General features: G+C 44.0%; 1 protein-coding gene across 7 annotated transcripts in view; it reads right to left on the bottom strand.

The window, feature by feature from the left end:
- The window catches only part of ZFAT (zinc finger and AT hook domain containing), a 256,026-nt gene that overhangs the window by 166,643 nt on the left and 75,623 nt on the right, over positions 1–13,760 (bottom strand). For all 7 annotated transcript variants that reach the window (XR_001005720.1, XM_011977077.1, XM_011977081.1 and 4 more), the window contains one exon: positions 3,992–4,243. Coding sequence is in view for 6 of the 7 variants with exons in the window: in XM_011977077.1 (XP_011832467.1) it covers positions 3,992–4,243 (252 nt within the window). In the remaining variant the exon portion in view is untranslated. The remainder of the gene's footprint in view (positions 1–3,991; positions 4,244–13,760) is intronic.

Below are 13,760 nucleotides of genomic sequence, written 5' to 3'. Positions count from 1 at the left end.
CTAAAATGCATGCTCAAGACTGTTCACTTGAGTAGTGCTTTTTGATCAGAGAGAAAATTTTAAAACAATTCTAAATGCCCATCAACTAGAGACCAATGAAGTAAAACGAGGTAAGCCCATGCATATGAAGAAATGCTGTACAGCCTTCAAAAATGACAACAAGCAACACTGTTTTGGGTAAGGACACACAGCACAGCAGTCAAAAGCACAGACCCTGGAGCCAGCCCACCTCACTCACAACCAGCTCCACCACTTATGGGCTGTGTGACCAAAGCAAACAGCTGAAACATCTGTGCCTTAGTTTGCTCTTCTATAAAATGGGAATAACAATAGTGCCTACCTTGGCCAGGCACAGTGGCTCATACCTGTAATCTCAGCACTTTGGGAGGCCAAGGGCGGTAGATCATCTGAGGTCAATAGTTCAAGACCAGCCTGGCCAACATGGTGAAACGCCATCTCTACTAAAAATACAAAAAATTAGCTGGGCGTGGGGGCAGATGCCTATAATTGCAGCTACTTGGGAGGCTGAGGCAGGAGAATCACTTGAACCTGGGAGGTAAAGGTTGCAGTGGGCTGAGATTGTGCCACTGCACTCCAGCCTGGGCAACAAGAGCAAAACTCCATCTCAAAAAAAAAAAAAAAAAAAAAAAATAGTGCCTACCTCTTAAGCTACCATGAGAAGTAAAATGACTATGAGTTGTAAAACATTGAGAACAGCTACTGTCACATAAAAAAAGCACTAGAAAACAGCTTGTTAAATAAAAAATATTGTGATGAAAAATGTATCTGCCACATTAATGAGTGAAAAAAGATCACAGAATATTACGTACAATTTCAGTTCTGAAAAATACATATGGGTGTACACAGAATGAAGGAGGGCCTTCTCTTTTTCAGTGTAACAGTCATTGACCCCAGGCAGTGAAATTTTGGAATATTTTTACTTTCTTAGTATTTTCTGTTTCATTACAGGTATTAAAAACTAAAACAAACAAAAGTAATAATATCCAATAGGCATTCTCAGACACTCCTGGAATCTAAGTTGATGTGAGCTTTCTGGGGAGAGATCTGGCAATATTAATATACTTTCCAACCCAGTAATCTGCTTTTAGGAATTGATCCTAGAAAAATCATAACACAAGTCTACAAATATGTATACATACTAACACACACACACCCATTTAGGAATAGTTATTAAAGCATTGCTTACAACAGTTAAAAACTGATAAAAACCTAAGTTTTCATCAATTGTACCCTGGTTGGTACAAATAGAATACTTTATGGCACTGACGGAGCCACATGGAAAGATGGTTCTGGTGAAGGTCTTGATCACGCAGGGAGAGACTCTGCACTCTGCTGTGATGGGGAGACACTGAGGCACTGTGTTTTACAGCAGCAGTCCCCAACCTTTTTGGCACCAGGGACTGGTTTCATGGAAGATAATTTTTCCACAGATGGTGGGGTGGGGTGGTTGGGGATGGAATTGTCCCACCTCAGATCTCAAGCATTAGATTCTCATAAGGAGCACGCACCCTAGATCCCTCGCATGCGCAATTTACAGGAGGGCTCATGTTCCCACGAGAAGTGAATGTCGCAGCTGATCTGACAGGAGGCAGAGCTCAGGTGGTAACGCCAGCTCACCAACCACTCCCCTGCCGTGCAGCCTGGTTCCTAGCAGGCCACAGACTGCTACCAGCCTGTGGCCCATGGGTTGGGGACCTCTGTTTCAGAGAGCTGACGCTAAGGGCAGTGCAGACTGGGGAACGGCCATAGACCCAACCAAACTTCTGGGCCTCCAGGGTCTGTGCTGTTGACTTTGAGCCTCAAACCCAGAGCTTGACCTGAGGTCTGGAAGAATGGGAAGCAGAAAAATTTAGTGTTGCAAAAGAGCGAAGTCTCTGATTTCTAGCCATAACTGTGCAGAGTCCAGGAGTGCCTCAGAAGGAACCTGACAGGAAAAACCCTGTGAAGGAACAAACAAAAGGGATTCTCGAGAAGACAGCACCAAATGGTCGGAGAGAACTGGATTCTCTGAAGGGCTCAGGCAGTGCAGAAACTACAGACAGCAGAGCTGCCTCGATGGCTAGCACTGATGAAAACACAACACCGTTACCTAGCTGTGCTGGAGCGGGGGCATGCATGTGCACGCATGGGAGGCAGAGAGAGAGAGACAGAGAGAAAGGGAGAGAGAGAGAGGGAGACAGAGTGTGTGCATGCACGCATAAGAGGGTGGGGGAAAGACTCCATAACCCAAATCCGGTGATTAACAAATCACTGGAAATCAGAGCTTCGGGTTCAGGGGAGGTCCATCCTAATCCTTCGTCTTTCAACCGTTTCATTTCTAAAATTATCTTTATTTCCCAAAAGGACTTTAGGTTCTGAAACACGATACGGATTCTTCTGAAATGACAGCACTCCCGGGCTACAGCTCTCACACGGCAATTACTCAGGCTCCATTTAGGGACAGCTCCACCTCCTTTGATCCTCACGGGTTATTTTCATGAGCCCGTGCAGCCCCACAGGGTTTTACATCATTGCCTTGAGAGTTATTTATGAGAGGGAACAGTGTCTGGTATTTTCTACAACTTGTACAGATGTTGGCAATGAGCCCTGGCCACCAACCTAGATGTTCCATAAATATTAGTTGATGAGTTACTCAATAATTCACCCAAACTATGATAGGGTTTTGCAAACCAAGAGTCTTGCTCATTGCAGGGAGGCATTTATAGTGAAGAATTTAAGAACAGGGGTCAGAGTAGGACGGCCTGGGTTCAAAGGCCAGGTCCCCTTAATAACTAAAGGACCCTAAACAAATTACTTAATCTCTCAGAGTCTAAACGCCCTTATCCATGAAGCAGGAAGGATAACAACAGTAGTGTATCCATGTGGTTATGAACGGCTCACTGTAATAGCTGGCATTCACTCGGTGCTTTTGATACGGCAGGTACTACTGGAAGCACTTTACAAATCCTATCTCACTTAATTGTCAAAGCAACCATAGGAGACAGTACTGCTTTTATTCCAATTTTACAGATGAGGAAACTGAGGCAAAATGAAGTTAACAAGTGCAGAAGCTGGGATGCAAACCCAGATAGTCGTAACCCAGAGCCTATGTTCTTAATGAGAACTGCCTCCCACATAACATGGTTAGCACAATACAAAACAGAAAGAACTTAAACACGGGGTACAGTTTGAAGGCTTCAAAAATGGTGCAAGGACCCAACAACAGAACCCACAGCAGAGGCCCTAACCGCTCCAGTGCAGCCTTGCTATTTCATTCCTCTGACGAAGGCCATCTGCAGACACGCTACCGCACAGCGACTTCATCCCCTGGTCACATTTATCCACCTTTCAGCCTCTCTTAGAAGCTGCTTCAGAGCTGAAGCCTAGTCAAGAACGTATCTGAAGGAAGTACCTGATAGTCTTTATTTTCTTCAAGAATGCCCACCAAAATCTAGTCCTCAGCCAACACTGGCCCATCAAGGTCCCTCATAGGAGCCTTGAGGATCCTAACTGCTGCACTTCGGCCCACATGGCCCCATCCATCCAATAAGACATCCCTCCTTCCTTTAATTCAATACCACCCAAACTGTGACACCAGATTCGCTCCCGACTTTCCATCAGAATGCTCTCTCCTGTTGACAATTTGTTATCCATTAACATGATGCATTTAAAACCTTGTCTTCTTTCCCAGAACATAAGCTCAGCAAAGGTAGAGGCTGTGTTTTACCATCCCTGCAACTCTCAAAGCATCTAGCACAGCAGCCCCCTGACCTGCATGCCATGGCCATCAACTCCCAGATGACACATTCACTTCAAAGATTACTTACAGTAATAGTCAGTCATCATTAAGAAAATAAGCACTTTTCCAGATGGGTGAGAGCTGAATAAATATGGGCTATTTCCCCGTAATAACTGACCCAGTGAAACCTGATATTAGCAGATACACCTCTTCATAAGAAATTGACATGTTCAGCCATTTGGCAGCATTTACCTGCTTCTCCTTCCTCCTCACCCAAATTCAGCACGATAATGCAGATGTGCTTCCGCAGCTGGCGCGTGTTGGAGAACTTCCGACAGCACTTGCTACACTCCAAGCTGCTTGGAGGCAGGCTGTTCCCATCCTCCGGAGCCAGCGGGCCGTCCTCAGTCGGACTCACGATGTTTTCTGCCAGCTCCTCTTCTGTGCTGGGCTTCTTCGTGGACCCCTTAGGCCTGCCTCTCTTCCTCTTCATGACCAAAAACTCTACAGAGGAAACAAGAGGGCACAATGGAGTCACATGAGACGGCACTGCAGGGCTCACGCTCACTCTCCAAGTGTCAGGATATGTTCAGATTGCACGTTTTATTAAAAATGAAAAATCTGAAGTGATTCCACAGCTGCAAACAATTATCTTTGGTGCTAATATCATTGCATCTGTGTACTAATGGGTAATCAATGTTCTAATGTTCTGATTCAAGAAAATCAGTTTATTGGCATCTCTGTACATCTTTCTTCAGCAATGCTGGGAGGATTTTAAGTTGCGGCTGTCAACTCCCTGCTCACAAATCCTGCCCCTTGTTAAGCACCATTTTTACTGAAATCCAGTTCTCAGAAACTGCTTAGGGACTTCTCTGCAAAGCGTTCTCAAAGGCTGCTGAGCTTGTCATGCCCTTAATGAGTTACACAACTATTCAGATTATTTCAAGGAGTCATAATTATTAGAGTCAAATAGTCCTGGCAAGAAAAAGAAAAAATAATTACAATCTAAAGCCACAAATTATAGCACTAAAGACAATAACAATATTTTTCCAGTTTCCTAGCGACCTAGTGATTTTCAATGGCATGATCACAGCTGCTTTAGAGCAAGTTTAAAATCATTTTACAACTTGTGTTTCTTCTCAATTAGTGTTAATTTTTAAGGCATTCATCTCCAGAATGAAGGTGGGAATTAAGAGGGGTGAGCGGGGCCGGGCGCGGTGGTTCATGCCTGTAATCCCAGCACTTTGGGAGGCTGAGGTGGGTGGATCACGAGGTCAGGAGATCAAGACCATCCTGGCTAATGTGGTAAAATCCCATCTCTACAAAAAATACAAAAAAAAAAAAAACATTAGTCGGGCATGGTGGCAGGTGCCTGTAGTCCCAGCTACTCAGGAGGCTGAGGCAGGAGAAAGGCATGAACATGGGAGGCGGAGCTTGCAGTGAGCTGAGATCGTGCCACTGCACTCCAGCCTGGGCGACAGAGAAGAGGGGTGAGCGGGCACTATCTTGGGTACACGTGCATCTGTAGATATCAGGATGTCTCTCAGGTCCCTTCCTGCTCTCTCTAAAGCTGTTGCTCTACGCAGTAGGACACCAGCCACTTTATCTACTGCTACTACCATGAGGACCCATTAAGTAAGTCACTTGTGCTCACAAATCAAACAGGGAGGCCACAGGGGCAGAAGGGAGCAGAGATGGGCAGGACAGTCTGGGGCACAGTCTGCAGGGACATAACAGCCTGACCACAGGGAATCTGGACAAAGGAGCCTACCTTGGTACGGGGTACCCAAGACCTCAGGGAAACCTGGCACCAGAATGAGGCAAGAGATTTCCTGGGAAAGGAGGGCTCTTGCTGGAACAGAGCTTCGACCGAACTGCAACACCACTGGTGAGTAGGTCAGCTTTGGCTGAAAGATCCAAACCAGAGCACTGCACCAGGGCAGCCAGCGAGATTCCTGCCTTCACTCTATCTCCCTGGGGCATGGTGGGCAGGGGAGCACAAAGGAGGAGAAGGTACTTAATGACAGGAAGGCAAACCAGATAAAACAAGAGACAGAAGGCCCTGGGAGCCCTCCCTAGATTTAAACAAGGAGAACAAAGGCTGTGTTTACAGGAAAACCAGCCCATGTGCATGGGAGAGGGGAGGAAAGAAATAAAAGGTACAGAGTAAGAAGAAACCATTTCCCTTGGAGTCTTTAAAACTTTTCTCCTTATTCTTTTTCACAACAATGTGTACTTGCACAACCTACTGAAGCAGCAATTCATATCAGAGAAGCAGAATTAGCAGAGAGGCTACAAAACACCCACCTCGTGTCATGTCAGCTGAGTTCCAGAAACAGGGTGCCTAACAGTTTACTGAAGTCTGTGGCCCAGGTCTAAACCCAGTGACAGACTCTGCCATCCCACAGACACAAGCCACTCCCCTGAAACACTCTAGGAGGATGCGATTGTGTAGTGAAGAATTAACTTTACCCAAAGAGAAGTCTGGCCTTTGCCCTTGGCTACAGGGAGGTGATTTCTGGGCCCCCGGATGTCCCTCCTGATAGGAGCATCTTTGTTTACCCAGGGACTTTGGCCACCAGACAAACAATGGGATTTATGATGGGGACTTTGGAAAACAAAAGGCATCAGTCAGAACCTACCTACAGGAGGGACAAGGACTAAAAGGTGGCATGTGGGCAGTGTGTCATGGAGTCCTAATAAAAGCTCGGGATACCAAGGCTCGAGTGAGCTTCCCTGATTAGAAATACTCTTGAGTGCTATCCTACATTGTAGCCAGGAGAGAGGTAACTTTGCTCAGGACTCCATGGGTGGACCAAAAGCTCCACGTCTGGGACCTTCCCAGTCTGCGACTTTACCTACACACCTCTCTCCCTTTAATTGGCTAATTTGCATCCTTTGAGTATAATCAAATTATAATAATGAGGACAGGGCTTTCTTGAGTTCTGTGAGTTATTCTAGCAAATTCTCAAAGCTGAGAGAGGCCATAGGGACCTTCCAAATCTGTAGTAGTAAGAAAGAAGTAAGGGTGGTCCAGGAGACACCCCCCCAAACTTGTGGCTGGGATCAGGAGTCTCGGGCGGACTTGCTCGTCTTGCAGAGAACTGTGCCCTTAAGCTTGAGTTTAGCAAACTTACTGTTGCGGGGTACCCAGTGTTTTCTCCGCACAGACTCAATGGAGCACACGGAGCCACAGTGCTTGCATGGGCTGGAGCACAGCACAGTGTGCGGTACAGCGGCCATTGTGAGTCTCCCCTCCCCCAGACTGGAGACTCCTCGAAGGCTGAGTCCCTGTCCGGATTACTTTGTATCCCCCTCAGCACCTAACCTGGTGCCCTGCACAGCAGGCAGCCAGCAAGCAACTCTGGGTGAATTAAACTGATGAGTAATGCACAATTAATTCCACGGCAACGAAGAAATAAAATCGGCCTGAAAGCTTTGGAAAACCTCAAACACGATGGTGACAAAACTAATCTTCCAGCTTGCTGCATCCATAATTCAGATCCTCAAGACCAATTAGCTAGCTAAAAATGAAATATTCATAAATGAACCTGAATAATTTAAGCTCTGAAAATGAGTTGCTGCTGTCAACTACTCGCATTTTACGGCAGAGCTGAGAACCTTGGAACTGGGCAAGGAAAATCATGTAACCTCTAAATCAAAACATTTCAATGGAGTTAGCTTTAATTCTTCTTCCTCCCTCTAAATTCCTTTATTTAATCTGTCACTAAACTCTACGGACTTTGCCCTAAAGATGTCTGTCTAGTAAATCCCCTCTCTGTTCACACAGCAACCTCACCACCCAGATCCCTGCACAGTTTCCACATTCCAGCTTCCTGCTCTGGACTTTCTCTGTCTCCATCCCTCATCTGTCATTCCCTCACTCTAGAACCTTCCATTGTTCTGGATGCTTTGCCCACAACTCTCAGGCCTGGCCTTCAAGGTCCTTTAGCACGTGATCCAACCCTACACATATGCACGTGCGCGCGCGCGCACACACACACACACACACAGTGCCCCCACTTCCTTCTTCCTCTCCCTTGGCTGTTCAGGGCAATTTTCTAGACTTCTCCAAATATATCTACAGAGAATGCCTGTCTCTTTTCACTTACTCGTACTATTCTACCCAACTGTGACCACCTCCTTCACTACAAATCAGACACCAAGCCCCAGTTCAAATCCTAACATGTCCGGTCCAATTAAGACCTCAGTGCCTCCTCCAGGAGGTGTCCCCAGCTAAGTGAGCAGGATGACTATCCCCACAGCTTGATTCGAATCACAGTGTGAGCCACACACACGCAGGGTGTGTATGTGCCCGGACCACTCCCTGATTGTTCCTATTTTTCCCCACCTTTTATGAAAAACCCTGAGGTCTGAGCTGGCCTTTTAATTCCTGGGTCCCACAGGGTCTTGAACAGAGCTGGATGTGGAGTAGATACAAGTAATAAGAACACACTGATCCACTGTTTGATGATAGGAAAAGAGACATCTGGAAAAGAAGCCATTTCCTGCATCCCTAGTTTCCAACAGGAAGAAAGGGCTGAGCCACAGAGCCTCTTAACCCTGCTCTAAATCCACAGTTTGGGGACAACTTCCTCTTAGTCAGAAAATCATCCTTGCAGATCCAAGGCCAAAAACTAGCAAGGGGCAGAGAATCAGCCAAAGGATTTCTTCTAACTCAATCAAAACACAACATGAACATTATGAAAAAAATAGCCCAACATTATCAAAAATTTAATAATGTAAGCCCTTTATTTGTGCATCACTCAAGTTTGCAAGGCACTTTCCCAGCTATTATCTCATTTTAGCCTTATAAAAATCTTAAGAGATGGATGTAGCAAACATAATGTCCTCAACAGGAAAAGAAACAAGGGATGCAATGGTTCAAGTGGCTTGGCACATTTTCCAGAACCAGCTGCTGAGCACACAGAACTGGAATCTGGGTTTCCTTATTCCCAGACAAAAATGTTTCTGCAGAACCACATACCCCTGAAGCATGGGTAAGAAAAGGCCAGCTTTAGATACTTTAATAGAGACAATCTGTGCTGTGCAGAGAATGCTGGCTTGGAGCTGGACTGACCTGGGTTCGAATCTCCCCTGAACCTCCGTTTCCAATGTGAAAAATAAACACAAAACTGCCTCTATTTTATAGAGTCACTACCGATAAAAGCAATCCATTACGATGCTGAGCACAGAACTCAGGAGGTGATTGATAAATGGCAACTGTTTAATATTATGGCCATAGTCATTAAGATTCTGACTTAGAATATCTCTTTTAAGAAACTATTATCCTCCCACCTGGTCCACAGTTAGATAATATGATTGCCTGATGTACATGCATTCTCATTCATTCTGACTCAATATGCATTTTTTCCTTGAGTTCTTCATTTTAAAATAGCTCTTACACCAGGAAATCCAATACAGAATTAAAGACCCACAAATTTTATTATGCCTGAAACCCTGGATAAGGCCAGCTTCCCAGCACTCGCACAGGGCAGCTCAATCTCTAGTCACGCCAACTCCAGAATTTCAGAAAATCCTGAAAGACTAACATTTTAAGGCCCTGACAGTCAATCTCCCTGACGTTTATTTCCAAAGCTCAGGAAGCAGTAGGGGAGACAATGAATTATTTATCATAAATAAGGGAACACAAGCCTCTTAGGTTTATGAGGACTGCAATATCCCCTTCGCAGGGACAGACTGCATCCTGTTCCACAATGCCAGGCACCAGGGAGGATGAAGGCATCCCAAGCCTGTTCCTTATACTTTTACCAGCCATATCGTGGAAATGCCATGTAAATAATGGTGATAACTAATCATTATCAAGCACATATATCTCAGGCACCATGCTAAGCACTTCACATGCATGACCTCATTTAACCCCCAAGGGAAGCATTAGTATGATCCCCATCATATAGTCGAGGTCACTGAGGCTTAAGAAGATTAACTAATTTGCTCCAAGGTCAGGGAATTAATAAATGGCAGAATCAACAATTGAATACAGACCTGTTTGCCTCAAAGTCAGTGAACTTCATACCCATGTCATAGCAAGTCCTTTGGACAGTTCAACTAATATCTGAGCACAGAAATAACACACTGTGACCTCTTCACTAAGTTCTGCAGGACAATGATGATAGTCTCATGCAGTGACAAGCTTCAGTGTGACCCCACTCCCTGGGCTGGGAAGTACATGGATGTAAGGTACAGGAGGGTACAAAGTCTATCAGGCAGTCACTATGGACTAAGGCATCATGTATGAACATGCACTTGTCTCAGAACCTATGAAAAAGGCCAGTATCTTATCTCCCTTTGACAGATGACAAAAGTCACAGCCTGGAGGGGCCATGCCACTTGCCTAAGCCCCCAGCAGAGCCTTAAGGCTGTGGTGCAGACTCTGCCCTGTGTGAGGCGGTGACTGAAGACTCACCAGGGCCAAACTCCACTAGCCAAGCTGTAAGCTCTGGCACTGGCTGCATCAGCTCTGAGCATGTTTTATGTTTGTTCACCCAGAAACAGCTCCTGTTACTAGCTCATCCCCTCAGAATGGTGACACCTTTTGTAATCTGCACAAAGGTCCCTATGTGCCAGCCAAGGCCCCAGCAATCACGTGAAAGCTCCAGGAACGGAGCCTAAGTCTGATTCCAAGACGTGTGCCCTTTCCACTACACTGCGCGGCTGACCATGCATATCAGAGGGCTCAGTGTTCGTACATGCACTCAGAATGACTTGATTTGTGGTAAATGCCCAGAAGAGACAACATACAGATTTAAACATAGACATCAACCTCCCCTGGGAAGCCTCCTTTTACCCTCACATTAGAGGACGTCTTTAGCAGCCTGAACTTAACCGCGCAGAGGCCCTCACCCTGCTGCACTGAAACTGCCTTTTTGCCTATTTGCCATTCGCCAGCTAGGCGGCCAGAGTCAACAGCCTGTGGGCCCCTCCTGCAGCCCCAGCACCTAGCACAGCACCCAGACATACAGTAGGCACCCAACAAACAGTTAATGACTACAGAGGTGGAAAGGGGGAGGGGAGAGGAAAGGAAAGGAAAGATAAGAAAGGAAGAGTTCCTACAGAGGGTCTGAAATGAGAGAGAAGATGGGAGAGTCAAAACAAGGCTCTTGGGAGACCCACGTACATTCTTCCTCAATTGCCCCAGCCTCCATCAGGATAAATGAATGCATGTGTGTGCACACACACTCTCACACACACATGCTCATACACACCCATATACAAAATCATACACGTGCACACACATATCCATATACACAATCATACACATATACACAAGCACCCACACAACCACACACGCACACTCACACACGCCCATGTACACAACCACATACACATGTGCACACTCACAAATGTACTGTATACACAATCTCATACACAAATGTGCACTTATACATGTGCCCACCACACACACATGCACTTACACATGTGCCCACAACACACAGCACACTCACAAATGTGCCCATACTCACAATCACACACACACGTATACTCACAATGCGCCCAGATATGCAATCACACACATGCACACTCACATGCGCCTATACAGTATCACACACATGCACACTCACACACCATCTATACACACACATATGTGCACACTCAAACATGTCCACATACACAATCACACACATATGTGCACACTCAAACATGCCTATATGCACAATCACACACATGCACAGAAACACACCCATATACACACATACATGTGCACTTACAAACACACCCCTATACATACATGCAGAGGTATGCTCACACACTCACATGCACATGTGATCACACACACGAGAATAAGCTTGGTCCATTAGGAAATTTCTCCTTGGATCACAGCCAGAGGTTTGATGAGGAAAAGAGGAGTAAAATGAAAGGTCTTTCTGCAGATCACTTCCTACATGAGCAAAAAAGATTAAAAGGCTATAAAATAAACCAGAGGATTTCAGTGCCTTCATGTTATAACGAGAGACCAAAATAATAAATCAATTACTACTCAGTTAAAGGTTTAATTAAACCATTTCAAGTATCTCTCAACTTAAAATGAATTGTGAAGGTTAAACCTGAATGAAAATCATTAGAGAGAAACTAAGCCTCTACAAGCCTCAAATTTTATGAACTTTCACAAAGAGAAAAAGAAAGACTTGAAGTTCATAATGAAAGACTTTTAAAAAAATTTGTCATATTAAAAGGCTGAGTTTAACTAACAAATTAATGCTTTTCAAAATTAAACTACACAGACAAAAGTAGTTTAGCATACACACAAAAAAGAAAATATATTCAAGAAGAATTTGTCAAAAGTAAATTATTTAATAAAGGAAAATAATTTATAAAAGTAGGCTCAGTGATAAGAATTTGATTGTTTCTGGACTACCACCATAACATGCAAATAACATCAAATCAGCTGGGCCTAAATCCCTCCCCCTCACTTACTAAATAGGTAATCTTGAGCATGCTGTTTTAACTCCTCTGAGTCCCTAAGCCACGTATTCCTCTTTAGAAAATCTGGGCATCAGCCAGGAAATAGATGTGAATAACCCTATAACCCAACAAATTCGAATACACATACTGAACATGCCACCCAGCAACAGCAGAATACAAAGTATTCTCAAGTCCACATGAAAAATTCTCCAAAACAGACAACATATTAGGCCATAAGTCAAGTCTGTATACATTTAAAAGAACTGGGCTGGGCGCGGTGGCTCACGCCTCTAATCCCAGTACTTTGGGAGGCCGAGGCGGGCAGATCACAAGGTCAGAAGTTTGAGAGTAGCCTGGTCAACATGGTGAAACACAGTCTCTACTAAAAAAAAAATTAACGGGGTGTGGTGGCGGGTGCCTGTAGTCCTAGCTACTCAGGAGGCTGAGGCAGGAGAATCGCTTGAAACCGGAAGGCGGAGGTTGCAGTGAGCTAAGATCACGCCACTGCACTCCAGCCTGGGCGAAAGAGCGAAACTCCACCTCAAAAAAAAAAAAAAAAGAAAAGAAAGAAAGAATGGAAATCATTCAAGTATGTGGAATTAAATTAGAAATAAAAAGGAAGAAATTTGGGAAATTCAAAAATTGATGAAAATTAAATGGTACTCTTAAATAGCCATTGGGCCAAAAAGGAAATCGTAAGGGAAATTAGAAATACTTTGAGATGAACAAAACAAAAACACAACATACCAAAACTTATAGGATGTAGCAAAAGCAATTCTAAAAAGAAAGTTTATTGACTACATTAGAAAAAAAGAAAAATCTCAAATAAACAACATAATTTTACAACTCAAGGAATTAGACAAAGAATAAACTAAGCCCAAAGTGAGCAGATAGAAGGAAATAATAGAGTAGAACAGAAACAAACACGATAGTAAAAGACTAAAAAAGATCAACAAACTAAGAGTTTGTTTTTTGAAAAGATAAACACAGTTGAGAAACCCTTAGCTAGACTAACCAAGAAAAAAAGAGAGGCCACAAATGAATTAAATTAAATAAAAAAGGACACATTATAAGTGGCACCACAGTAAGACAAACGATCATAAGAGACTACTATCAACAATTATATGCCAACCAACTAGATAACCTAGAAAAAACTGATAAATTTTTAGAATCACACAATCTACCAAGACTGGATCATAAAGAAATAGAAAAACTGAATAGACCAATAACAAGTAAGGAAACTGAATCAGTAATCAAAATCTCCCAACGAAGAAAAGTCCAGGACCAGGTAGTTTCACTGGTGAATTCTACCAAACATTTAAAAAAGAATTAATTCCAGTTCTACTCAGGTTCTACAAAAAAAACTAAAGAGGAGGGAATACCTCCCAACTCATTTTGTAAGGCCAAAGCTAGACAGATAATACAAAAAAAAGAAAATTACAGGCCAATATTCCTGATAATACAAAAAATACTCAAAAAATGCTAACAAACCAGATTCAACAGCACATTAAAAACATTACACACCATGATACAGAGGGAGTTATCACTGAGATGCAAGGCTGGTTCAACACATTCAAATAAATAAATGTGATATATA

Source organism: Mandrillus leucophaeus, unplaced genomic scaffold, assembly GCF_000951045.1.
Source record: "Mandrillus leucophaeus isolate KB7577 unplaced genomic scaffold, Mleu.le_1.0 Scaffold173, whole genome shotgun sequence".
Taxonomy (NCBI): Eukaryota; Metazoa; Chordata; class Mammalia; order Primates; family Cercopithecidae; genus Mandrillus; species Mandrillus leucophaeus.
The sequence above is the reverse complement of the archived record's forward strand: the minus strand, read 5'-3'. Positions and strand labels throughout refer to the sequence as shown.